General features: G+C 47.1%; 1 protein-coding gene across 6 annotated transcripts in view; it reads right to left on the minus strand.

Moving 5' to 3' along the window:
- Window positions 1-202: 202 nt before the first annotated feature.
- The window catches only part of CFAP251 (cilia and flagella associated protein 251), a 73339-nt gene continuing 46204 nt past the window's right edge, over window positions 203-27337 (minus strand). Inside the window, exons 20-26 of one of the 6 annotated variants that reach the window (XM_045041430.1) lie at window positions 27158-27301; window positions 8618-8846; window positions 7111-7212; window positions 5698-5807; window positions 3954-4099; window positions 2349-2471; window positions 203-335 (exon numbers count right to left, since the gene is read on the minus strand). In XM_045041430.1, the coding sequence (XP_044897365.1) occupies window positions 317-335; window positions 2349-2471; window positions 3954-4099; window positions 5698-5807; window positions 7111-7212; window positions 8618-8846; window positions 27158-27301 (873 nt within the window). In that variant the 3' untranslated portion in view covers window positions 203-316. Of the gene's footprint in view, window positions 336-2348; window positions 3091-3953; window positions 4100-5697; window positions 5808-7110; window positions 7213-8617; window positions 8847-27157; window positions 27302-27337 lie in introns of those variants that run through there. The other 5 variants (XM_045041429.1, XM_023241384.2, XR_006587861.1 and 2 more) reach the window with 5 other exon arrangements.

Here is a 27337-nt window from a genome sequence, read left to right on the forward strand (position 1 = left end):
GCCCCAGAGGATTGGAGGCACTGAGGTCACGCATCTGGCCTTTTTTTGGTTCTTTAAAAAAAAAAAAATTATTACTTTTTAATTTTTTAATGTTTATTTTTAAGAGAGACCGAGCATGAGTGGGGGAGGGGCAGAGAGCGAGGGAGACACAGAATCTGAAGCAGGCTGCAGGCTCTGAGCTGTCAGCACAGAGCCGGACTCGGGGCTCGAACTCACAAACCAGCTAAGTCGGCCGCTTAACCGACTGAGCCACCCAGGTGCCCCTGGCCTTCTTTGGTTCTTGCTCATTTCAGAACTTGCTCATCTTCCACTAAAGCTAACCAGCTTCTGATATGCTGCAAATCAAAGATCATGACTGATAGCATACTGAGGTTGCCCCTTAGTCTTTACACTTCTTTCTACTTCTGAATTTCGTCTTGTTGCAATCCTTTCCTTCTCCCCCAAATACCAGAATACTCTCCTTGCTGTTGTCCCTTTGCCCAGCCATCCCCTCCTGCCCATCACCCAGTCCTACGTCTCTAACATGCAAATGTAATCCATTTCTCCTCCTTTACTTTAATCTTCAAGTTTAACCTCCTTGTGCAAGGCCATCCCTAATGTAACCATTGCTTTCTCTGGGTTGCTCTCTTGCCCCCACTCCCAGAGACCCTCAGATTGGCTTAGAGTGCCTCATTTATGTAATTTCTCTTCTACCTACCCTGATCTCCTCCTCCTTCCCACCCCATCTGCTCCAGATGCCCCTATATCATGTCACAAAATACTGTCATTATCATTGGCATGTCTGTTTCCCTCACTACAATGTAACCTTCTTTTTTTTCTTCAAAAATTTTTTTTTCCATGTTTTTATTTATTTTTGGGACAGAGAGAGACAGAGCATGAACGGGGGAGGGGCAGAGAGAGAGGGAGACACAGAATCGGAAACAGGCTCCAGGCTCTGAGCCATCAGCCCAGAGCCCGATGCGGGGCTCGAACTCAGTGGACCGCGAGATCGTGACCTGGCCGAAGTCGGACGCTTAACCGACTGCGCCACCCAGGCGCCCCCAATGTAACCTTCTTAAGGGCAAGAACCACGCTTTGTGCTACAGTGTATCCAGAGCTTAGCATGCTGCGTTGTCCCGGGGGTCGCTTAGTGAGGATCTGCAGGCTGCAAGTTATTGCCATCCCAGCATTTAGTCTACAAAAGTGGAAAAGGTAGAGGTGGCCAACAGGACACAGGAAGGGCTAAGTGGCGTGCATTTGCTGACACTTTACTGCATAGCAGGCTGCCTTCGGGCAGTTGCCAGCGACTAGAGTAAGATCTAAAGAGTAAGATTTAGAGGGGTGTCTGGGTGGCTCAGTTGGTGGAGCGTCCGACTTGGGCTCAGGTCATGATCTCAGGGTTTGTGGGTTCGAGCCCCACGTCGGGCTCTGTGCTGACAGCTCAGAGCCTGGAGCTTGCTTTGGATTCTGTGTCCCCCCTCTCTCTCTCTGCCCCTCCCCTGCTCACACTCTCTCTCTCTCTTTCAAAAATGAATAAACTTAAAAAAAAAAGTAATCTCTTCCCCCAATGTGGGGCTCAAACTCATGACCCCAAGATCAAGAGTCACAGGCTCTACTGTCTGAGCCAGCCAGGCATCCCAGAGTGTTTGGTTGTTATTGTTGTTGTTTTGTTTGTTTTCCTTTAAGCTAAGCTAGCAGAGGGTAGTTCTTTTTTTTTTTTTTTAATTTTTTTAACTTTTTATTTTTTGAGAGTCAGAGAGAGACAGAGCATGAGTGGGGGAAGGGCAGAGAGAGAGAGGGAGACACAGAATCCGAATCAGGCTCCAGGCTCTGAGCTGTCAGCACAGAGCGCGATGCGGGGCTGGAACCCACAAACCGTGATATCGTGACCTGAGCCGAAGTTGGACTCTCAACCGACTGAGCCACCCAGGTGCCCCAGGACACAGATCTTTTCAAAAAGACCCTTCTTGTCTGTAGTGCCTGGAAGCACAGCAGAGGTTCATGGCCACAGAGGACGGACAGCAAGTGAGGTAACACAAAAGCAACCAGCCCTGACTGGCTTCGGGAGTGTTTGCTTGGGAACAGAGAGGCGTAGGGCAGAGCACGGAAACCATTCCGGGGCGACTGACTCAGAGAGGTGGTGTGTGTGTGTGTGTGTGTGTGTGTGTGTGTGTGTATACACACATATATTTAACTTTTAATTTTGAGATAATTTTAGATTTACAGGGGAGTTGCAAAGGTAGGACAGAGAGTTCCCACGAGCCCTTTGCCAGCTTCCCAGGTGTGTACCCCCATGTAACCACCATATAGTGATCAAAACGAAGACATTAACATTGCTGCAATGCCGTTAACTCATCTATAGACCTCACCTGGAGTGCACGGTTTCCCCGTGTCGCCTCCTGTCCCAGACATCCCTTCCGGGGTCCCATTTTGCACTTCTCCACCATGTCTCCTTAGTCTCCTCCCATCGGAGGAGACTTGCTCGTCTTGACCTTGACGGGATTGGAGAGCATGTCGGTTTGGTCTGGTCGTTTGTATGGATGCACTGTATTTGTAAAACTCTGTTGGGATGAGGGATCCTGGCCTAGGGGGTACGGTGGATGCAGTTTTCACTGCAGGTTAAGAATGGTTTTCACATTTTTAAATGGTTGAAAAAAAAATCAAAAGAAGGTGATTTTGTGATAGGTGGAGATGATCGTAAAATCCAAATTTCAGTGTCCATTAAGTAAACTTGGTTGGAACACAGCCACAATCATTCTTTTCTGGATGGTCTGTCATTGCCTTTGTATTCCGATGGGCAAGTCAAGGAGTTGTGGCAGAGCCATAAGGCCTGCAGAGCCTTGACATTTACCCTCTGGCCCTTTACAGAGAAAGACCCCAGTGGAGAGAGCCTGGCAGGACCTGGAGCTCACCTTTGCTCTAAAGCAAAGCCAGCTATTATTAAAGAGCTGTGAGTTCATCCATCCAGTCATTCCACGGATACTTACTGAGGGCCCGTTGTCAAAACCAGCAGAAACCCCTATTCAGGCAGGTGCTAACAAAGCTAAAACTTTGGAACCGGAGGAGGTTAATGCTCATCAATCATCTGCCCAGGTCTCAGGTGCAGGTGTCCTGTAATAATAACAAGTCACTGCCCCATTTTGAGCTCTGCCTTATGCTGGTAACACTTTCCTTGCACCCTCTCCTTTAATCCTCTCAACCACCCAGGAGAATTCCAGGAGGAAACTGAGGTTTAAGAGATTAGATTGGCCACACCCAAGGGTGCATAGGGAGCCACTAAATGGCAGGAGCAGCAAATGAGCCCAGTCAAGCCCCTGGGCTTCCAGAGCAGATGGTGTCCAAACAAAACCCTCACCATGCTTGGGAAGAGCCTCGGGGTCTGGAGCAGAGGGAGTGGGGTGGGGAGGCTGCTGGTGGTTCCTGAACTCTAGAAGCAACAAACCAGGATGGTTTGGTTGGTCAGTAGCCAGAGACCCCATCTGAAATAGCGTTCTTCCAAAAGAGCATCGCAATCTTCAGCCTTGATGTTCAAGCCCAACGATTATCCTTCTTTGGTCTTTTCCTCTCTCCTCTTCTGCTCTGCCATGCACGCCGCGGGAGAGTCTGGGTGCTCTGCTCACTTGGCAGGGAGGCTGTCCTCCACTCCCTCCCCTGAGTGGGGACACTGATGTCCTACATCCCATGTGGCCAGCAGGTGGGGCCTGCCAGGAATGGGAGGCAAAGGGCCTCCTGGTGCTGAAAGGCGCACAGGTCCTCTCCGTGTGGGTCAAATGGGTTGAGAGACACCCAAACAAAAGCACTTGCAGAAAGGGGCCCTGACGGTGAGAAGGGCGCCCCCTGGCCAAGCTGGGCTGGGAGCGGTTGGGAACCCTATTGACATGAATCCTGCTGTCCCCTGGGGTTCTGGCCTTCCTGGGTGAACGTCAGAGCCAGGGCCTCACCGCCCCCCCCCCCACCCCGCCCCCCGTACTGACCTGGAGACGCAGGAAGCCGGATCGACACAGCGTGACGGTGGTTCCAGCTCACGGGTCCAGCCACAGTGGGTCCTCCTGGTCACTGGCCAGTTCTGCTCCAGACAGTGATTCCAGTACATGTAGTCGATCAGAACGAAATCAGTGTGCTGGATTTAATGAAAGAAGCCCTGGCTGGTGTCCGGACAGCATCCCATTCTGAGTAATTTTTTTGAAGAGAACAGTCATCTGAGAGTTTCCTGTTCCCTAAAATGTCCCCAGGAACTTTTTAACTGGCTTGGTAATATGTCTCCTAAGCCCTTAGCAGCTGCAAAATTGATTCATAAAGCATGTTTGGTTTTTTCTTCTGTCTTGTTTTATTTCGCCTTTTTTTTTTTTTTTTTTTTTTTTTTTAAAAAGAACAAAATGTAAACCAGGTTGCAAAGCCCTGGCCACACAACCTGACGAGAAGGCGCCTGTGGGACCCTGGCCCACGCCGCCCGTCCCAAGGTCACGGTGACGCAGCCGGGTTTGGGGTAGATGGTTCTGTTCTATGTTCCCAGGCGTTCCAAAGACTCACTGAGGCCACGTCTCCAAGAGGACCCCACGCAGCAGGGAGGGCCCAGTGCATGAAGGACGAAGCTACTGCCGTTTACTTCTCTTGCATACACTGTGGTCCTTAGCAAGAAGGGCCTTTAGGGGGTCAGAGATGTTATCTCACGTGCCAGTGCCTCTGGGGAAGGGCCCGGTTTGGGTGGGAGGGTGCGATGGGCTCAGCGTGCGTACAGAACAACACCTGGCACTTGTGTCTGAATGAGAACTCATCGCTGATAACAAATCTCTAAAATCAGACCATAACTTTCATCTGTTTGCACAATGATGATACTCTATTCTCAAGGTCAGAACACTGCTGAAAACTTAGCAGCGTGTCCTAAATGTCCCCCGAGCTGGGGAGCTGGGCCCCGTTTGTGCCCACTACGTGCTTGGGAGCCCTGTGGAGGGGGCGTAAGGCGGCGGCCCATCACCCGGGCCTGTGGGAGGGGTGCGGGGGGGGAGGGGAGGCTCACAGACTCCAGGCGGCGAGTTCTGCCCCCACCCCGCAGGCCTGGCCGGTGGTTTCTGGTCCAGGTGCTGCACACACACCGGGCCCCAGGGGTGCTTTTTTGCATTCTCTCTGGCAGTTGCCACCGGGGTTAGGCATGGCCGGTGAAGCTCTCCATAACGGCCGCACACAACTGCTTAGTTGTTTTGCTGACGAGAAGGCACGAGCGGGGACTCTCAGGAGCCCAGGACACCCAGCAACCCCCCCCCCCCCCGCCGGTCAAACAGCAGGCAGGGGCGATCCCCATTAGACCATATGATGCCAAGGGTCCGGGGAGGGGGAGGGAATAAGGCCACACGTGTCCCTAGGAAGGCCTACGGCAGCTGGAACCCTTCTCTGCCCCCCAGGGGCCAGCCACCTGCCTGTCCTGTTCAACCCCGCTCAGGCAGCCCTGCCTTGGACCGAGCAGAGAGCCATCATGCTCCAGCCACCATTCACGTCCAGCTGCCAGTGTGTTTTTTGCCTCCACCCACTCTTCTGAGAAACAGTGGAATGTCCAACTTCGTGAATTCCGTTGCTTAACCGAAATTTCCTTTTAATGTCTAAATGTTCCAAAGATTAGGGTGGGGGCAGGGAAATACAGGGAAGCAGTGCCTCTGGGGGGGGGGGGGGACCCGCACACACAAAGTCCTTTGTGCCTCAAACATTCCTCACAACTTCACTGACCAGAGGATCTTGTGTGAAATCTTGTGAAATGGTCAGGCCAAGAATGTCAGTCGTGAATATTTCTGCAGTGATTTCGTCTGGAAGTTGTTCTTCAAAGCAGATTTCTGAACCTAGCCAAACAAGAAAACAGAACAAATGCCTTCATAACGATGAGGTTTCTAACTCAGAAGCACGTTCCAAAAATACAAGGAACCGATACTGAACAAAAGTGAGAGGCGCTTTGTGCCCCGGTTTGTCTGGGAGTCCTTCAAAAGCCCCGGGTCGGTTTGGAGCACTCTCACCGAACCTCGGCAAACTTCATGGGAAAGCCTTAAACCACACGGTATGGTTGATTTACTGTTTGGAGACACCGAGCAACACAGCGTAAGTTACAGTCTGATGTCCTGAGAACACAGGGAACGGGGGAGGGGAGCTTGGAGGCTTGAAACGACCCCCTGGATACTGGAGTCTAGATCTGTCTGAGATCAGGAACTCTGTTTAATGTGACACCGGGATGGGCGATAACAGGAGAGGGAGAAGGAAGCCTGGAGGGGGGGGTCTTTGCTCGTGACCCCAGTCTCGGTACCGGTGACGGGCTTTGACCACCGAGGGGCATCGGGCAGCGTCCTGGGCCTGGCAGTGGAGACACCCCCGTGGGCCCGGGAGAGCTGTTTAGACTGGTTCCTCCAGAGCTTAAATTCCCAGCCTAACTTCGGGTCCGTTTTCCTCCCTCCGGGGGACTAGAGAAGGAGGTGAGCAATCCTTAGGCAGGAAAGGAGGACGAGCTTTAAAAACTTCCAAGCACTGGGGCGCCTGGGTGGCTCAGTCAGTTAAGCATCCGACTTCGGCTCAGGTCACGATCTCGCGGTCTGCAAGTTCGAGCCCCGTGTCGGGCTCTGGGCTGATGGCTCAGAGCCTGGAGCCTGCTTCCGATTCTGTGTTTCCCTCTCTCTCTGCCCCTCCCCCGTTCATGCTGTGTCTCTCTCTGTCTCAAAAATAAATAAACGATAAAAAAAAAAAAAAAAAAAAAAAAAACAACTTCCAAGCACTAGCAGCTCGAAGCCGGCCTTGTGCCTGTTTGTAGCCCTGTCCTTCTCTAAGTCTCTGACAACACGTCTCCTGAAACACCTTCCAAGCTGTACCTTCTCCCAGTGGCCAGTAGGCACGCACCCAAGCCGAAAAGATGCAGACCGGTCGGTGGAATAAAGGGCGGAAATAAGGCCAGAAGACACAGGATGGACAGCGCACGGCAAACAAACGTGACCGCGCTCACTGGTCCTTCCTTGCTCGCGCTGGGGCCCCAGCAGACTTGCTTCGTTGTGGGCACGGTATTAAGGAGGATGGTTTGCACCAGTCAGGAGAGAGAAATACGCTTAAGTCTACGACAAATTAGTGAGCTCCGGCTGCAAGCCCGGGCAGGGTCAGGAACGGTACCTTTGATGGAGGAGGCTGCGGGCTCGGATTTCCACCCCTCGGGATTCAGTCCAAACAGCGTAGCAAAGCAGTCACACATCTCCTCCTCAGTCATGTGCTCACCTGAGTATCGTAAAACGAAAGAGCGTCCGCTCCCACCCTTGGGGCTCCGCATAATGTCAGAGCTTAGCATCGTCATTCTGAGGTCTTAAAAGAGAATTATTCCACGATTTCCTTTCCTTGAGACACAAAAACAATCTATAGCGTCCCGTGTTAGACATATCCTTCCTTACACGGTGTTAAGACTGGTGTTGCTCATACAGAGAATAAGACAACTTTCTTTTTATTTTTAAGTTTATTTATTTATTTTGAGAGAGACAAGACAGCATGAGTGGGGGAGGGGCAGAGAGAGAGAGAGAGAGAGAGAGAGAGAGAGAGAGATTCCTAAGCAGGCTCCACATTGCCAACACAGAGCCCAATGCAGGACTCGAACTCATGAAACCACAAGATCATGACCTGAGCCGAAACCAAGAGTCAGACACTTAACCGAAACCGACTGAGCCACCCAGGCGCCCCAAAGACAACTTTATGATCGAGACTGTGCTCTGCTTCGTTCCATGTTCCCTCACACTAGAACCACCAGTTTGATGAAGAGGAAACTGTCACCCGAAGAGAAAGCCTACTTGACTTCCTCACATGAAATATTGAGGAAAACAGCAGGTAACGAGGAAAAATCTTACACTGGTGTGGTTTTTATCTCACAATCACATCCCAGTGTCATAATAGCCCTGTGACATTGGTGGCTAGCACTTTCATTCATAAGTGAGGACACCAACTCAAGAGGTTCAGCAAGTTGGAACACAAATCAGAGTCTTAGGGGACCCGGGATGGCGCCCTTCCCATCACCCCGTGTTTGCCAGCTCTGTGGGTCAACAGGTGGCATCCCTCATGGTTGAAGCCCCCGTCCGATTAAAGATGCCAGGGGGTCCAGGCACCTGGGTGGCTCAGACAGTTAAGCATCGGACTTCAGCTCAGGTCATGATCTCACGGCCCGTGGGTTCGAGCCCCACGTGGGGCTCTGTGCTGACAGCTCAGAGCCTGGAGCCTGCTTCAGATTCCATGTCTCCCTCACTCTCTACACCTCCCCCACTCACACACTGTCTCTCTCTTTCTCTCTTAAAAATAAATAAACATTAAAAACAAAAAAAAAAGAGGGGCACCTGGATGGTGCAGTCAGTTAAGCATCTGACTTCAGCTCAGGTCATGATCTCACAGTTCATGGGTGCGAGCCCCGCATCGGGCTCTGTATTGACAGCTCAGAGCCTGGAGCCTGCTTCAGATTCTGTGTATCCCTCTCTCTCTGCCCCTCCCCAACTAGTGCTCTGTCTCTGTCTCTAAAAATAAACAAATAAATAAATAAACCTTAAAAAAAAAAAAAAGATGCCAGGGGTCTGCCTCCCCAAATACAGTTCTCTCCAGTGGAAACGGCCCAAGAATGTGACAAGATATTCCCTATTTATGGATTTACCTTTCGTTAGAAGCAGTTTTAGGAAATCTTCTCTTCGTATAACCTTCTCTCCTTTTGAATTGGTAAAACCAAGGATGTCAAAGCTATGCTGAATGCCACGCATGGTGTTCCCAAAAGGTGGTCTGTGATTAAGGTAAACTTTGAAGAAATCTGGTAAGTTGATTTTGTCAATTAGCTTTCCAGTGTCCACATACTCACTAAATCTGATTTCGTTAAACATATCTTCAATCTAGGGAAGAGATTGGAAAAAAAAAAAAAAAGACCATGGTTAGCAGAAAAGACACTTTGACATACTTCTAAAAATTGAACAGTAACAGACAAATGTTTACAGTTAGCTGAAAACATATCTGTTAAGGGTTGATTATACCCCCAAGAAAGAGATGTTGAAGTCCTAACTCCCAGGACCTCAGACTGTGACCTCATTTAGAAAAAGGGCCGTGGCAGATGCAGTCAGTTAAGATGAGATCATACTGGAGTGGGACGGGTCTTTAGTCCATTGTGAATGGTGTCCTTATAAGAAGAGGAGAGAGACACACAGGGAGGGGATGGCCATGTGATGATGGAAACAGAGAGTGGAAAGATGTGGTTCAAGCCCAGGGCTGCTGGTAACCACCAGAAGCCAGAAGAAGTGAGGGAGGAAGGGTTCTCCCCTAAAGGTTTCACAGAGAATGTGGCCCTGCTGACAGCTGGTTTTATTCTGTGGGAGAATAAATTTCTCTTGGTTTAAGCCACCCAGTTGGCGATGTTTTGTTGCAGCAACACTAATACAGTGGTCAGTTTTTCAATACTATTAGCACAGCTACATTATTATCACCTCTTTCTCGCTTTGTGAGACAGGTGTTAGTTTCGTTTAGAAGGTAGAATCCTCACGGATTTGGAAATTAGCTCATAAGAATAAACAGGGGCGCCTGGGTGGCTCAGTTAGTTAAGCATACGACTCTTGATTTTGGCTCAGGTCATGATCTCAGTTTGCGGGATCGAGCCCAGCCTGGGGCTCCACGCTGACAGCGCACAGCCTGCTTGGGATTCTCGGTCTCTCTCTCTCTCTGCCCCTCCCCAGCTTGCTCTCTCTCTCTCTCTCTCTCTCTCTCTCTCAAAATAAATAAACCTTAAAAAAAGGAATAAGCAAATAATTCAACATGAAACTCAAATATAGGACCAATGGCCCTAATAAATTTCTTAAGACAAGTAGCTGCACCATGATGTCAGTTTTTCACCATGTTTTTCCTTTTTCTCTTTTCCATTTTTATATATACAAAAGACTGTATGTAACTTATGGGGTATAATTAAAAAGTGAATACCTAAGAAGCAACCATTCATTGAAAAGATCAACAAAACTGATCAATCTTTAGCTAGAATAACCAAGAAAAAAAGAGAAAAGACTCAAATTACTAATATCAGAACTGAGAGAACACTAGTACCAACCTCTCAGAAATAAAAAGTATGAACAGCATGTTCAATTATAGTTCATTTCTATATATCTGTAACTGATGATGTTATAATGAGATAACTTAGATGAAATGAACACATTTGTAGAAAGACACAAATGACCAAAACTGACTCAAGAAGAAATAGAAACTCTGAACGGACCTATAACAAGTAAAGAGATTTAAAACTTCCACAAAGAAAAGCCAAGAACCAGAAGGCTTCCCTGGTGAATTCTACCAAATATTTTTTTTAAAATACCAATTTTCCACAAACTCTCCCCCCCCGCCAAAAAAAACAGGAGAAAAGGGAACACGTCCCAATTCATTCTATGAGGACTGCTTTCTGATTTGGAAATTCATTGTGTATTTTCCAAATTTTCTAGAATGACAAAGAGTGCTGTCATGTCTGTGGATTCAAACAGAAACGTGGTCTCCACATGGGTCTCCTTATGTAACTGCCAGAACAAAAGACAGGGAGAAATATAAAAACAAATAGAACCACTCCTCACTGCCATCCATCTCTCTCTGTGCAGTATTTTTGTACCATGCACATTGCAGGTGGCTGAAATTCAGAAACCCAAATTATACCTGGCAAAGGGCTAGAAATGAGTAATTTATTTTAATATCTACATTAAAAAAATTTTAACGTTTATTTATTTTTGAGAGAGACAGAGACAGAGCACGAGCAGAGGAGGGGCAGAGAGAAAGAGAGAGACACAGAATCCAAAGCAGGCTCCAGGCTCTGAGTTGTCAGCACAGAGCGTGACTTGGGGCTTGAGCCCATGGACTTCGAGATCATGACCTGAGCTGAAGTTGGATGCTTAACCAACTGAGCCACACAGGTGCCCCTTTAATATCTACATTTTATTAAAAAAAATTTTTTTTAACGTTTATTTATTTTTGAGACAGAGAGAGACAGAGCATGAACAGGGGAGGGGCAGAGAGAGAGGGAGACACAGAATCTGAAATGGGCACGAGGCTCCGAGCTGTCAGCACAGAGCCCGACGCGGGCTCGAACTCACAGACTGTGAGATCATGACCTGAGCCAAAGTCGGACGCTTAACCGACTGAGCCACCCAGGTGCCCCTATCTACATTTTAAACTAATATGTGTCCTAACAAGTTGTAGGGCTTGGGATTTTACAAAGAGAGAGAATAAGAGCCACAGAAAAGTAGGAAATAATTTTTTTTTTTCCAGAACGTGAACTCTGCTTTCGTCTGTAGGAATGAATCAGGAATTGAATCTATATTTGTACACAATATTTATCAACAGGTAACCAATTTCTCCCTGTCCAATAAATTACATAGAAAAAAAATCAGAAGAGCACCAGTTTGAAGAAACACCGAATATCAGACTGTCTGGGGCACCCTCAGGTCTTGGTCTGGCCCCAACTATCAATAAGAAAATAAAAATCTTTTGCAGTCCAACCATCCAACCATAATTTCTGTGAAAGATCTGAGGCACTTTCCATTTTTCCCCCATGGGTATAAAATATATATGTATATGTTTTGCAAAATTCTTGTCATATATGTATATAATTTTGTATCCTGATTTTCCCCCCCTTTAACACTGTATCTGAGTAATCACCTAGTATTTTCAAAGAAGCCATATATTTTCTTTTTTTTTAATCTTTTTTTTTTTTTTTTTTTTTTTTTTTTTGAGACAGAGAGAGACAGAGCATGAACAGGGGAGGGGCAGAGAGAGAGGGAGACACAGAATCGGAAGCAGGCTCCAGGCTCTGAGCCATCAGCCCAGAGCCCGACGCGGGCTCGAACTCACGGACCGTGAGATGGTGACCTGGCTGAAGTCGGACGCTTAACCGACTGCGCCACCCAGGCGCCCCATGAAGCCATATATTTTCAGTGCAACATTCCAGGAATGATCCTTAGACATAATATCATTGGTTACAGATACACATGAATTACAATCGATACTATGTAAGTAGCTTTAAATTGTAACATCTTCCTATGGAATATTTATTGAGTTTATATTACGTACAGTTGCAAGTTAAATTATGTATAATTTTAGTTATAAATAAAACATTATCCACTATCATATTATTTATACTTTGTACTATGTAATTTTAGTAGTATTATTATAAACATGTGCTACTGTTTACTATGAGTCTCTACTCTGAGTAGAGACTAGGGCTAGAAGTATGACCTTTGGTGATAGACCTAGGTTCCTAAATTCTGGTGCTCCCATTTTCTATGTGACCTTCTCAACTTCCTTATCTTGGAAAAGGGGGTAATGGAGTTTTGAAGTTTATTGCAACAATATATTTAAGGTGCTAAACATAATGCCAAATACACAGTAAGCTCTCAACAGGCAGTAACTATTCTTATGATTATTATACTTTCTATGCCTTTGCTAATTACAATACATATAATTATAATATAAATTATAATTTATAGCTATAAATTATAAGTTATATGTATACTTTATAATCACATAAATAATATAAACGATATATACAAATTATAAACGTAACATAATGATTTAACTCAATTCAGAACTATAAGGCTAACCCAAAGATACCAAAAAGGAACTCAAAAGTGGGAGTTACTCATACCCAGAGCGTTCCAAAGATCTCAGGGAACATTCTCAGCACAAACCATTGAGTAGGTGATTCACCTCTTACTCTCTTTTCCCATATGACTGATCAAGAATCATAGCTCGATGGGGCGCCTGGGTGGCTCAGTCAGTTGGGCACCTGACTGTGGCTCAGGTCATGGTCTTACAGTTCGTGGGTTCAACCCCCCCGTCGGGCTCTGTGCTGCCAGCTCAGAGCCTGGAGCCTGCTTCGGATTCTGTGTCTCCCTCTCTCTCTGCCCCTCCCGCACTCTCTCTCTCTCCCTCTCAAAAATAAACACTGAAAAGAAGAAGAAGAAGAAAGAAAGAATCACAACTCGAAAAACAAAGTTGGCAGCTTCGGCATCATTGACATTTCTTTCCTGAGCCTCCTTTGCAAGTGTTGGTTGAAAAGGCATGTCTAAACAAAGTTCACGCTTGGGAGAGGAGACTTGGAGATGGACTAGAACGCCGAGAGCCTTCCCTACGCTCCAGTGTGAAGCCGACCCCGCTGACCTGCCTCTGCTTGGCTTCAGCCAGCCCTTTGTTGGCATTCTCACGCCGGCCCTCCCTCCACTAAGGCAGTGTTTCATTTGGGTCACTCGGGGACCTTTAAACATTCTGAGCCCCAGGCCCTGTTCCCAGAGATCCTAAATGAATTCGTCTGGGGTAGAGTACGAGCAGTCATATTTTATAAAAGCTCCTCAGGGGATCTGAATGTATGGCCAGGGTTGAGAAGCATAGCTTTAAGGCAGGGGTTCTCAACTTTGTCGGGGGTCAAAATGACCAGGAGGGCTTATTAACACAGATGGCTGGTCCCGCCCCCAGACGGATTCAGTGGGTCTGGGATGGAGGGGGAGGGGGGCAGCTGAGAATGTGCATTTCTTATAGGTCCTCAGGTGATGCCAATGCCCCTGGTCTGGGGGCCACATCATGGAGAACCACTGCTCTCAGACCACATTGCTTCTGCAGAGGTGATACTCGTGCCAAAAAGCCTTGTGATTTTCACTGGAGAGGAGTGGTGGCGGGCAGCTGTGAACTTGTTCTTGCTTTGGGCCCACACCTGTCTCCTCCATTAAGCTGTAGCGATCACTTTCGTGTCTATTTCCTCAGCAGCTTCAGAGCCTGGCAGTTGTAGGGACCAGAGAAATAAGAAAGAAAACAAAACAAAACAAACAATGCAGGCACGAGTGAGATCATGGGAAAATTTTTCTTAAAATATACCAAAGGCTGGGGCGCCTGGGTGGCTCAGTCGGTTCAGCGTCTTGACTTCAACTCAGGTCATGATCTCTTGCGGTTTGTAAGTTCGAGCCCCACGCTGGGCTCTGTGCTGACAGCTCAGAGCCTGGAGCCTGCTTCGGATGCTGTCTCCCTCTCTCTCTCTCTCTGCCCTTCCCTTGCTTGCATGCTTGCTCTCCCTCTCTCTGTCTCTCTCAAAAATAAACATTAAATAAATTAAAATAGGGGCGCCTGGGTGGTGCGGTCGGTTAAGCGTCCGACTTCAGCCAGGTCACGATCTCGCGGTCCGTGAGTTCGAGCCCCGCATCAGGCTCTGGGCTGATGGCTCAGAGCCTGGAGCCTGTTTCCGATTCTGTGTCTCCCTCTCTCTCTGCCCCTCCCCCGTTCATGCTCTGTCTCTCTCTGTCCCAAAAATAAATAAAAACGTTGAAAAAAAAATTAAAAAAAATAAATTAAAATATACAAAAGGCTTATTTAGAATAACCACTTAGTTACTGCTCTTGTTAGTGCAATTTACTAGAAGTTACCGAGCATTTGGTTTAATGCTAGGTGAATGAAAGGCAAGACACTTAATTATTCCAGGATAGCCCTACACTCTAGGACTTTATGGTCAGCAAATATCTATTAAGCACTTGCTAGGTGCCAAGCACCAGTCTGGGCCCTGTGAAGAGACACGCAAGAGATCTTTGAATCTTGTTTCAGCATCGTGTTTTAGAAATTATGCTTTCTAACCTCCCTGTTAGGCGGTGAGGAACATAATACATTAGAACCGAGGCCTTCCTCACTGTACAGGCAGGCTCCCGGTGTGGGTGAGTGTCTTTTGTGCTGGTTTTATAGGCTCGCAGGCTGGGAGGACCCTCCCTGCTCCACGCGCCTGCCTCCCGACGCAGGGTGCTCTCTAGAACCTCCTCTGCAGGTGAGGAGCCTGTCTCATCACAGCGCACGTCTTCTCCTCTCCTGGGACCCCTTCGAGTGCTTCCACACTGCCCTGGGCAGGGAAGGAGGGGCGCAGAGGAGTAGGGTTCAGGGCTGGGCAGCCTCACTGCACAGTCACATCTGGAGACACTCCTGCTATTTATGAATTGCTCCGTGACTCACAGCTGCCCCCCGCTTCCTCCAGGAACTATATTTGGACGACAGCTGCCTTTCTCCAGGAGTAGGACATGCCACACCCACTGGATGCAGTCCCAGGCCAGCCCTTGGTGCGCGGCCACCACGCTTTCTCCCTGCTGTCTGGGGTGAGGTGACCCAGAAATGAGAACACCACCCATTCCAGGGCCCTTTATGGTGGTGACCTTCACTCAGGCCCTCATCGGAGCCCAGGTGTCAAACACTTCCAGGCACTGACTCCAGGAAATGGTTTTAAAGGCTTTCCAATCTAGATGACACTTTCTCCAGCTCATCCCAAACCTATAGTGAGGGCTTGTCAGTTAAGCGCTCACAGCTCTTCAAAGTCCTGCTTCCTTGTAGCTGTGCCCAGAAACAGGGGATAGGTCCTGGTTCCAGTCAAGAAATAGCATAGATGGAAACCAATCTGGCAGTCCTCAAACATAGGGTTATTGGCACAGCAATTCTACTCCTAGGGACGTACGCGAGAGAAAATAAAACATAGCTCTACACAAAACCTTGTGCACCAATATTCACAGCAGTATTATGCGTAACAGCCAAAATGTGGAAACAACCAAATGCCCATCATTTGATGAGTGCAAAAATAAAATGTGGCACATCCATACGAACGAACAGAATATTAATCAGTTATAAAAAGGAGTGAAATGCGGACACCTGTTACCACATGGGTGAACCCTGAAAACATGATGCTCAGTGAAAGAAGCCAGTCACAGAAGACCACATAGTATGATTCCACTGATATGAAACATCCAGAACAGACAAACCCATAGAGACAGGAAGGAGATCGGTGGATGCCAGGAGCTGAGGATGGGGGGGGGCGGGGGGCGCGGAGTGACTACTCACGGGTCACTGCATTAAGTGTGCTGATGGGTATGAGGTTTCTTTTTAGGGTGATAACCATGCTGTGGGATTAGATGGTGGTGATGGTTGCACAACTCTGTGAACAAGCGAAAAGCCCCTGAATTGTACACTTTAAATGCATGAATTGTATGGTATGTGATATATCTCAATAAAGTTGTTAAAAGGAAAGAAAAATACGGGCGCCTAGGTGGCTCAGTTGGTTGAGTGTCTGACTCTTGATTTCAGCTCGGACCATGATCTCACAGTCTGTGGGACCGAGCCCCATGTTGGGCTGTGAGCTGATGGTGCGGAGCCTGCTTGGGATTCCTCTTCTCCTCTCTCTGCCCCTCCCCTACTCTCTCTCTCTCTCTCTCTCTCTCTCAAAATAAATAAACATTTTTAAAAATCTTAAAAAAAAAAAAAGAAAGAGGGGCGCCTGGGTGGCGCAGTCGGTTAAGCGTCCGACTTCAGCCAGGTCACGATCTCGCGGTCCGTGAGTTCGAGCCCCGCGTCGGGCTCTGGGCTGATGGCTCAGAGCCTGGAGCCTGTTTCCAATTCTGTGTCTCCCTCTGTCTCTGCCCCTCCCCCGTTCATGCTCTGTCTCTCTCTGTCCCAAAAATAAATAAACGTTGAAAAAAAAATTAAAAAAAAAAAAAAAGAAATAAAAATAATACAAGGTGAAGCCATGGCAAAGGCAAGTAACAAAGTAAGTATTTTTTTTAAATATATTTTCTACCATCACTATGTTCTAACCTGTTCTAATCATAAAACCAGTAAAGATAGAATATGCTTGTTATAAAAAATTTAAGCAATGGAGATAGGGCAACAAAGTGCCCTATAATTCCCCATCTCTCAGCAATAGCCAGTGTTTGATGTCCCAGCTTTTAGGGTTTCTTCCTTGTTTGCACTACAGCACATGTGTAGAAACAGAACATGGGGTCTGGGCCCGGCCAGCTGGGGTGCAGACGCAGCTCTACCCTCAGGGGCTGTGACTGAAAGCTTCCTCACCTCCCTAAGCCTCACTTCCCCATCTGTGACACTGAGACAATAAAAGCATCTCCCTGCTGTGGGAGGGAGGACTGAAGGATGGTGGGGTTAGCCCAGAACCTGGCACAGGGTGAGAGCCCCGGGGAGAAGAGCCTGGTTGGGGCTGTTGCTGGTGTTATTACGGTATTATGGTCACCTCCATTCTTTCTTGGTGGCTGCGTGGCATTTCAGGATTTCTTTCTTTAAATGCATTAAAGTGTGAACAATAGAAATCATTCTGTCTTGCCCTCATCTCTCTGAAGGGGAGACACCCTGCTCACTGGTGTAGGGACTCAGCTGACCGGGAAGGCCTCCCCACGACAGTGGGCCACGGGAAACAGCTCCTGACATTCCGGCTTCAGGGCAAATCCAACACAGTGACGGCTTCTTTTCAAAGTGCAAATCACCAAATTCCCACTGGGGTCTTTATCAGAGCAGAAATTGTGCCTATGACCACTGGCTCAGATTTCTCCTCCTTGTATGGGGAAGGCTGTGCTGCTTGGCCACGGTCCCTCCATCCCAGCTGGGACCATGGTTTAGCCACAAGATTAGCACAAACGGCTTTGGGAGGATTTGTTTGTTTATCTTTCTGGGTTTTGTTCTAGATACAAAAGCAACACAAGCTACATGCTTGCAGCTAAGAAAAATTAGAATAAATTAGAATACTACAGAAGTGTATGTATGAGTCCCCGCCCCCCACCCCATATATAACCACAACTGTCTTCTGAGGAGGGTACAAGCCGCTAAATCGGAAGTTTTTTCATTTATAGACCCTTGAGATGGGCTTATATTGCAGGTTTGGAAACCAGCTAAGAGCCCAACTGCCAATGGCTGGCAGAGGGAGAACGTGGAGTTCCTGGGGGCGCACCAGGAAAGAGGGGGAACAGAGCACGGAATTCAGCATGGGGTAAAGGCCAGCAAGGAAGCCCCTGTCCGGGTCCTCGTCAGGACTGGGAAGAAGGTCTCAAAGCAGTTTCAGGTAAATTGCTGTGAAATGTGCTTACGTGTGACTCTTTCTGACGATGCCCAAATTTTCAAGAAAGTTGTCTTGTGTGTGTGGGCTTTGTGTTTTTGTGGAAACCAAGGAAGGAGCTGAGAGTATCAGGTCTGGAATGATGTGGGCTAGACTGAGTCTGCACACACACACGTGGACGCCCCCCACCCCCAGGGTAGCCCCAAAACTCTGGAACCAGAGCCAGGTTCCAGCTGGTACCAGGGGCCTCTGTGGACATGGGGTTACGTGTACAGAGTGGGAAGTAAAAGTTCTCCCAGATCCCAGCCCTCAGAAATCAAAGTCATTGAGCGTTTGGAGCATGTTCTTTCAGAGTTTTGCTAGGAGTGTACGAATATATAAATTATCATTAATGAGATGAGATTATGCTTTACATACTGTTTTGCCCTTTTCCGTTTAAAAATTTTTAATGTTTATTTATTTTTGAGAGAGAGAGAGAGAGAGAGAGAAAGAGAGAGAGAGAGGAGAGTGGGGGGGGGAGGGGCAGAGAGAGAGGGAGACACAGACTCAGAAGCAGGCTCCAGGCCCTGAGCCGTCAGCACAGATCCCGACGTGGGGCTCGAACCCACAGACCATGAGATCATGATCTGAGCCAAAGTCAGACGCTTAATGCTTAACAAGGCCACCCCAGCGCCGCTGCCCTTTTCCGTTTAAATAACAAAACCTGAACATTCTTTGAGTCAAGAGATGTAGGTCAGTTTCACTTTTTAAGGACTGCTAAGCGTAGGTCTGCCTAGTTTATTTATCCCATCTCTTATCAAGGGACATTAGGGTTGTTTTAACGTTTCATCATCAGGAAAATAAACGACAATTGTCCTTTCATATGCACATCACTCACATTTGTGTGAGTTTTTCTGGAGGACACGCTCCTAAGAGTAGATTAGGTGGGTCCAAAGACACGTAAAAAGTTAAACAATTGTTGGGGCACCTGGATGGCTCAGTCAGTTAAGCATCCGACTCTTGGTTTCAGCTCAGGTCATGGTCTCGCGGTTCGTGGGTTCGGGCTCCACATCGGGCTCTGTGCTCACAGTGTGGAGCCTGCTTGGGGTTCTCTCTCTTTCCTTCTCTCTCTGCCCCTCCCCTACTCATACTATCTCTGTCTCTCTCAAAATAAATAAATTAAAACTTTAAAAAAGGAAATAAAAAATCAAAAGTTAAACGATTATTTATTTCTTCTCTAGACACTCCTAAACAACACTTAAGTGCTGTTGTCGAATATACCGAATACTTCAGGGCTACTATTAACTACTCTGAGATCAAATAATAATGGCCAGGATTCTATTTTCCTTGTTGTCTTTGCAGCCACATATGACCAAAGAGCGTCCGTCATTCATTCATTCATTCACTCACTCATCTGACCAATATTCTCTGAGTGTCTATTTATCATGTGAGCACTTGCCAGTCACAAACAGACGTCTCTGCCAGGGTTGGCCTTACATTTATCGAACTAAGTGGTTACACTACTGTTAATTCACTGCGAAAACCTACCAGGGTTAAACACCGCTCTGCAAGCTAAATAGAAACGTAGCCACCAGTAACCAGGGAACACATGTGACAGGTGAGCCCTGCCCCAACATGATACTCCAAAGTCCTGGAGGAAAAGAAAACTTCTACAGATAGAAGATGAAACTCTGTCTTATCTGAGCTCAACTATAGGAAACAATGACACATAAGTTTTGGTTCCTTCTATAACACTATGAACAGTGTAAATCTTTCATTTAAAAAATGAAGATGTGTGGGGCTCCTGGGCGGCTTAGTCGGTTGGGTGTCCGACTTCGGCTCAGATCACGATCTCACGGTTTGTGGGTTCGAGCCCCGGAGCTTGCTTCAGATTCTGTGTCTCCCTCTCTGTCTGCCCCTCCCCCACTTGTGCTCTGTCTCTCTCTGTCTCAAAAAAAAAAAAAATCTGTAAGAGCAGCCCAGCCGGATGACTTTGGCTGTGTTATGCCCAGGTACAGTGATCTGCAAAGGATGGGAGTGGTTAGGGATTCTTTGGGGAGGGTTATATTCTTGTGTAATTTGGCTTCAATTTACCACACTGACTAGAGTGAAATCCCCAAGCCAGTTAAAATGACGTAAGAAAAGTATAAATAATGTATAGCTTTGGTTGGGGCGGGAAGGCTGAATCTCTGTGACTGAGTCTTTTATGTAACCAAGTTTAGCCGGGCAGACTTCTTCGTGCAACTTCTCGGGGGAGGGGGAACAGCTGCATCTCAATAGGAAATGTTTCATTAACCACGACAAAGCCTGGATTTAAAAGTTTCAAAGCCCTGAAAACATTTTTATTGAAACCGCTATAAATCCAATGTGAAAACAAGAGACCAAAAAGCTCTCCCTGTGCAGCTTCAGACATGAACTGACTCATCAGCTAGCAAAGTTTGCACACTCACATGGCCACATCTGGATCGGGGGTCTTCAGAGAACATCGACAAAGAGTGAGTGTATTTTTCTTTTAGGTGGATTAAAAACCCTGGAGTCCAAGGGATTAATGAAGGCATTCGAGCGGGGCACTGAAAGCCTCCTTTTTAACAGCGGGAGAGATGTATACAACAGCCATTGAAAACCTTGCAATCACCATTTTTATTTCTATTTATGTTTGTAACTAATGCTCAATGTCACTTTATGACATTTGTTGAAGACTGACATTTTTTTTTTCTGGGTACCTTTTACTCATCAACGAGACATGGAGAGGCTGTTAGGCTCTATTACATTTTGCCAATGACCGGGTAACTGAGTATGCCTTAGTGACTGCCCGTCCTTGCTTCTGCAGGAAGCAGGGAGAGCCTGGTCACTCTGTGTCCACCCTCCGTCTGTAGCAGTTCATGTGGCCGGTGAGTGATGGTCACTAAGGCTAAACGCCCAGAATTCCCTCACTAACCAGGCACGACTGCAGAGGAGGAGGACACGCTTATATAAGCTCAGGGCTGAAAATCGAGAATCCTGAAAGGAGTGCCTGGCTGGTTCAGTCGGTAGAGCCTGCAACTCTTGATCTCAGGGTTGTGAGTTCAAGCCCCACACTGGGTGAAGAGGAAAGAAAGAAAGGAAAGAAAGGAAAGAAAGGAAAGAAAGGAAAGAAAGAAAGAAAGAAAGAAAGAAAGAAAGAAAGAAAGAAAGAAAGAAAGAAAGAAAGAAAGAAAGAAGAAAGGAAGGAGAGAAAGAAAGAGAGAAAGAAGGAAAGAAAAGAAAAAGAAAGCCCTTAAAAAAAAAAAAAAAAAAAAGAAAGTCCTGAATGAGAAGCCTGCCATCAGTTTGATGACTTTCAGTCACTTAGCAAAGTGCCCTTACCAGATGAGTCAAGGAAACAATGAACTGGTTTTAGAAAGGAAATTGCGAGCAAAGAACCACACGGTCGGAGGAGTGTTCGTCTACAGGCCTTTCACAATCACACGTCCAGAGATGAGGACTTGAGGATGAAGACAGTAACACTGGATGGTATTTTCCGAAGACTTAACACGTGCCACGTCCTGCGCTACATAGATGCTCATTTAATCGTCCGTCATTCTGGGAGGTGGGCGCCACTACTATCCCAGTTTTACACTCGAGACAGAGACTCGGGAGAGATCCAGGAACTCGACCAACTCTTCGCCCCAGAGCCCCTGACATGGGAGCCTGGGCTCCCAGCAGCTATCGGGTGCTACGTCCCAAGTAGGAAGGCTTGGATCTGCGACCTTCAGAGAGGCACTGGAATGCTTGCCCACAGGACATAAGTGACCATGAGCTGGAGACACCCACTGGGGGTGGGGGAGTAGGAGAGGAAGGACCCTCTCCCCAGCTGGACGACTGAGTAAGGGACACCTCAGTTCCAGAGGCCTCTCTGTGAGGTAGGAGTGCCTGGAACCTGCTTCAGAATAGGCCACAGGTGGAGAGGAAGTTGGGGGTCTGAATGTAATAGGAGTTGATAATTGTTGAAGGTGACTGATGGGTACACAACAGCTTATTACACTATTTTGTCTGCTTTTGTCCATGCTTGGAATTTTCCAAAATAAAGAGTTAAAAATAAGTAAAGAGGGGGCAATCGCATCAACCTCTTAAAAAGAGCACACCGTTTCAGGGCGCCCGGCTCAGTTGGGGGGGGGGGGGCGGCGCTCCTTGGACTCCTGTCCTCAGGTCCTCATGATGACATACGAGGTCAGAGCTGCTTCCAGCCTCATCTGACAGATGGCGACGCAGGAACTCAGACTATAGTGGAAATGACTTGCCAAGGGAGCCAGTAGGTCAGCCAGGTTCTGCGTCCCTGCCCTTCCTGCAACATCTGCTTTTTCCTCCTCCTCAGTCTGGAAGTACCAGGCATTATGCCAGCAGGTCCCTCGAGAAGATGGGTATTAGCTTAAGATAAATGTTTGGCTAAAAAAAGATGAACCATCGATACAATAGAGAAGATGAAACGCAGAGGGAGTAGAGCCTGAGTGAGAAGTCAAAGGCAATATTTCCAGACTGAACTGAGACAGGTTTCCACAATCAGTCCATTTGGGGGGTGCTATCCTGCATGTATACACCTCACTGCAAGACTCCCAATGTCCAATAAACTTTTATTTTTTATTGTCCTTTAAAGTTTATTTATTTATTTTGAGAGAGAGAGAGAGAGCCAGCTCACGCACAAGTGGGGGAGGGACAGAGAGGAGGAGGAGGAGGAGGAGGAGGAGGAGGAGGAGGAGGAGAGACAGAATCCAAAGCAGGCTCCACGCTGTCAGCACGGAGCCCAATATGGGGCTCGAACTCGTGAACCGTGAGATCTCAACCTGAGCCAAGATCAAGAGTCGGACGCTTAACTGACTGAGCCACCCAGGTGCCCCTTCAGTAAACTTTTAGCGCCTCAGAATAATGGACCCATTTTTTTTTCTATGCAGAATTCCATTTGGAGACCACTCCTCTGCCCCAGAATCCTCATGCTCAAGGTGGCTGACCCTGCCTCTGATTCCAGGTGCAGGGAGTATACAGGCCTGGCCAACCTGAGCAGCACCTGCCCAAGGACAGTGGCCAGGAGGCTGGGGGTAGTCACCAGGGCTCTGGGGTTGTGCATGCTGAACATGGGCCAAGGGACCCCCTGAGAAGAAAGGCAACACGGAGGCAAGTGAGGCCCCGGAAGAAGGACACCCTCTGGGGGCGGTGTGAGTGCCCGGATGAGGTTACACTGGGTGTTACCGCTGCCTCTAGAGTCGGAGTGTGGCGACCCAAAAACTAGTTCGCCTTAGGTTTCTATAACCCGTAACCAAAGGAGAGTCCTGACCAATAATCCTGTTTCGCTGTGCTGAATCGTCCTTCCTCCAGCGTAAGTGGCCTCGGTAAACACCTCAGGGGCCAGTGTGCTAAGGCAGGGGTTTGAAACCTGGTGGGGGGCGGGGGGAATGCAGATTGCCAGGCCGCATACCTGGAGATTCTGATTGGTTAGACCCAGGATGGGCCCAGGAATCTGTCTCCTTAGTAAGTGCTCCACTTCATTCTGATGCAGCCTGCCAGTTTGGGAACCAATAGTCCAAGGAGCGTGCTTTGGAGCTACAGCTCCCAGGAACACTTTCATGTGGGTCGCGTCAGCCTCAACTTTCTCCCTACCTGCTTCCATTTCCGGGCATGTACTTTTACCAAAACGTACATTGGTCAAAAGACCTTTTGATGGGGCGCCTGGGTGGCTCAGTCGGTTGAGCTTCCGACTTCGGCTCAGGTCACGATCTCACCGTCTGTGAGTTCAAGCCCCGCGTCCGGCTCTGTGCTGACAGCTCAGAGCCTGGAGCCTGCTTCGGCTTCTGTGTCTCCCTCTCTCTCTAACCCTCCCCCGCTCATGCTGTGTCTCTCTCTGTCTCAAAAATAAAATAAAGCATTAAAAAAAAAAAAGACATTTTGAGGAGCTTGTTAGAATACCTGTTGAGCTTAAGGTGCTCTCCCTGGTCTCTGCATGGGTCTGTGGGCTCGCAGAGCTCATCTTTCCAGATGCCATCTGGAGAATGAAGGTCATCTTCCCGTCACACCCAGAGCACACAAAACAGGTGGTTCTAGGTGGGCCACCAAAGCTAGGAGAAATACCAGGGACCAAGCTTACACCCCTAAAACGCACCAAGCCACCAGTGTGGGCACCACATCTCAGCTGGGTCTCAGGCCTTCCGTATGCCTGCTGGCGGGCCGTGAAATGCTACATTTTTGGAAAGCTGTTTGGCAGCACAGCCTTGAAGTTCCTTTTCTCTGACCCAGTGATTCCATTTCTAGGACGCTGAGACTGGAAAATAATCAGAGGAGTATGCAAAAACTGCACACAGAGATGCTCATCACAACCATGTCTCTGACAGCCAAACACTTCAAGACAATCTACATGGCTGTCAGCTGGGGACCGGCTCAAGCAAGTACCCAGCCTGTAAAAAGCATGTTGTCTACATCAAACGAGAAAGCTCCCGCCCGGTGGGGTGTCTGGGTGGCTCAGTTGATTGAGTGAGCACCCAACTCTTGATTTGGGCTCAGGTCATGATCTCATAGTTCAGGGGATCGAGCCTGACACTGGGCTTCGTGCAGGCAGCATGGAGCCTGCTTGGGATTCCCTCTCTCCCCGCCCCCCTGCCCCTCCCTTGCTTGTGTGTGTGCACATGTTCTTTCTTGCTCTTGCTCTCTAAATAAATAAATAAACATTTTTAAAAAGCTTCTGGGGGTGCCTGGGTCGCTCAGGCGCCTGAGTGTCCAACTTCAGCTCAGGTCACGATCTCACAGTTTGTGGGGTTGGGCTCTGTGCTGACAGCTCAGAGCCTGGAGCCTGCTTGGGATTCTGTGTTTCCCTCTCTCTTTGCCCCTCCCCTGCTCATGCTCTGTCTCTCTCACTCTCTCTCTCAAAAATAAATAAGCATTAAAAAAAATTAAACAAAACATTAAAAAAAAACTTCTGCACAACAAAATGACATTAGTAAAATGAAAAGGTGACCTATCGAATGAGAGAAAATATTTGCAAACCACATATCTGATAAGGGGCTACTCTGTAAAACATATAAGGAAAACATATAACCCAATAGCAAAAAAATAAATAACCCAATTTAAAAATGGGCCAAAGACCCAAGCAACCATTTTTCCAAAAAAGATATTCAAACGTGAAAAGGTGCACAATGTCACTAATCATCAGGAAAACACAGATCAAAGCCATAATGAGCTGTCACTTCACGCCTGTTAGGATGGCAAAAGGTAACTGGTGACGAGGATGTGGAGAAAAGGGATCCCCTATGCACTGTTGGTGGGAATAAAGAAAGAAAATGTGATTTCTGTATACATCATGGAACACTATTCAACCATAAAAAAGAAGGAAATCCTGCCATTTACGACAACATGGATGAAACTTGAGAGCTTTATGCTAAGTGAAATAAGTCAAAGAAAGACAAATGCATGTATGTGGAATCTAAAAAAACAAAACAAAAAAACCACAACACCAAACTCATAGAAATAGAAAATAGAGAGTGGTTGCCAGGGTACAAACTTCCAGTTATAAGATGAAAAAGTCCCAGGGAGGTAATGTACAGCATGACGACCATAGATTTTGAAAGTTCTCACCACACCAAAAAATTGTAGCTACACGAGGTGGTGGATCTGTTAACTGACCTTACTGTGGTGATCGTTTTTGCAACAATACATATATAAAATTACTAAACTGTATGCCTTAAACTATATAGGTTGTATGTCAATTTTGTCTCAATAAAGCCGGCGGGGGGGGGGGGGGGAGTATATTGTCAAGGAATTTTTGCCACCATGCTTACAAAACAACAGTTACTGAGAATGTTGATACAGGGGTGCCTGGGTGGCTCAGTCGGTTAAGCATCCGACTTCGGCTCAGGTCATCATCTCGCGGTTCGTGAGTTCGAGCCCTGCATTGGGCTCTGTGCTGACAGTTCAGAGCCCGAAGCCTGCTTCAGATTCTGTGTCTCCCCCTCTCTCTGCCCCGTCTCTGTCTGTCTCTCAATAATAAAGTAACGTTTAAAAAAATGTAAAAGAATGTTGATACAAATATATACATACATATACACATACACAGATATGCCTCTATACTCATACAAATCTGTACATATGTACATGTATATGCACATATCCTCTGTAAACTGTTGATATATATTGTCACAGACACATATATGCCATATAATGCCAATTCCTTATTTAAAAATATAGATGTATCTATATCCATGCATAAAACAATAGAAGGAAGCCCACTAAAATGCTAACAGTGATTATCTCTGAGTAATTGCTATTTTCTTCTTTATAGTTCTATTTTCTAAATCAGGGTAAGTTACAAAATTAAGGCATATCCTTTAAAAATCATGTTTTCAGAGAATTACTAATACATGGAAAATGCTTGTGAAATGACATCAAGAGGAAATATAGGATAAAAATATATATTCAATACAATACCAATTAGGTTTTTAAATCATATATATATATATATATATATATATATATATATATATATATATATGAAATATATATACAAAATTTTATATAGATATCCCGGAAAATACTAAAAACTGTTAAGTCTGTGTAGTGGGATTATTAGTATTTTCTTCATTTCATTTGTGTACCGTTTCCAAGCTTTCTTTCCTTTTTTTTTTTTTAATGTTTATTTACTTTAGAGAGAGAGAAGGGGGGAGGATCCAAAGCTAGCTCTGTGCAGGGCTCAAATTCACAAACTGCGAGATCATGACCTGAGCTGGAGTCGGAGGCTTAACCGACCGAACCGCCCAGGTGCCCCAAACTTTCTACAATGAGAATGTGTTAACACCTCAAGTCTGAGAGAAAACCCAGTCAGTTGCATCGTAACCACGGTTTCTAAGGGGAGCATTCTCCCTCGAGAGCTTCTGGTCCCTTGCGGCCGGGCGTGCTGTGTGAGGTCATGAGGAATGACTGTGTCTCCTGAGCCCACAGCACAAGATGAGCACCCACCTCCCAGAGGCGCCCCATTCACACAGGCCAGGTTAACAGCAACTACAAAGTGAAGGTCATCCCAATAACGACCATTTACGGAGCTTTTCCTATGCGCCTGGCCCTGTGCTGAGTGCTTTGTGGGCATTTCTCGGGCATCATCTCCTTGAACTCATCAGGGGCCAGTCTAATTCCAAACCCAGGCTCTTACTGGCATCAAACTCTGCTAAGGAAGAAGTCTTTAAGGACTATCTTTATGGTAAGTCTGTTTCTAAGGAGAGTGTCTGGGATGCCCACAACCTTCTTTTTGATCCATTTACGTAAGGATAATGTTAAATTTTTACTTTTGACCTATAACTGTTGCTCCCAGAGGTCGTTTTCATGAATAACACATCCCACCGCTGCTCTTGTTTTCGGTCCGCCTACCTTTTCTTCCGAGGGGTAAAAGCCAACTGCTCTCATGACAAAAGGAAGCTCCGACAGGCAAATGTGTTCCGACACCTTTCTGGTCTCCATTGTATCAATTCCTTGACTACGGAGCTGAGAATAGTAAAAATAGTCTTCCAGCTCCTATGTGCAAATACAATGAAACACAACACACATTTT

Source organism: Felis catus, chromosome D3 (genome assembly GCF_018350175.1).
Source record: "Felis catus isolate Fca126 chromosome D3, F.catus_Fca126_mat1.0, whole genome shotgun sequence".
Lineage (NCBI taxonomy): Eukaryota > Metazoa > Chordata > Mammalia > Carnivora > Felidae > Felis > Felis catus.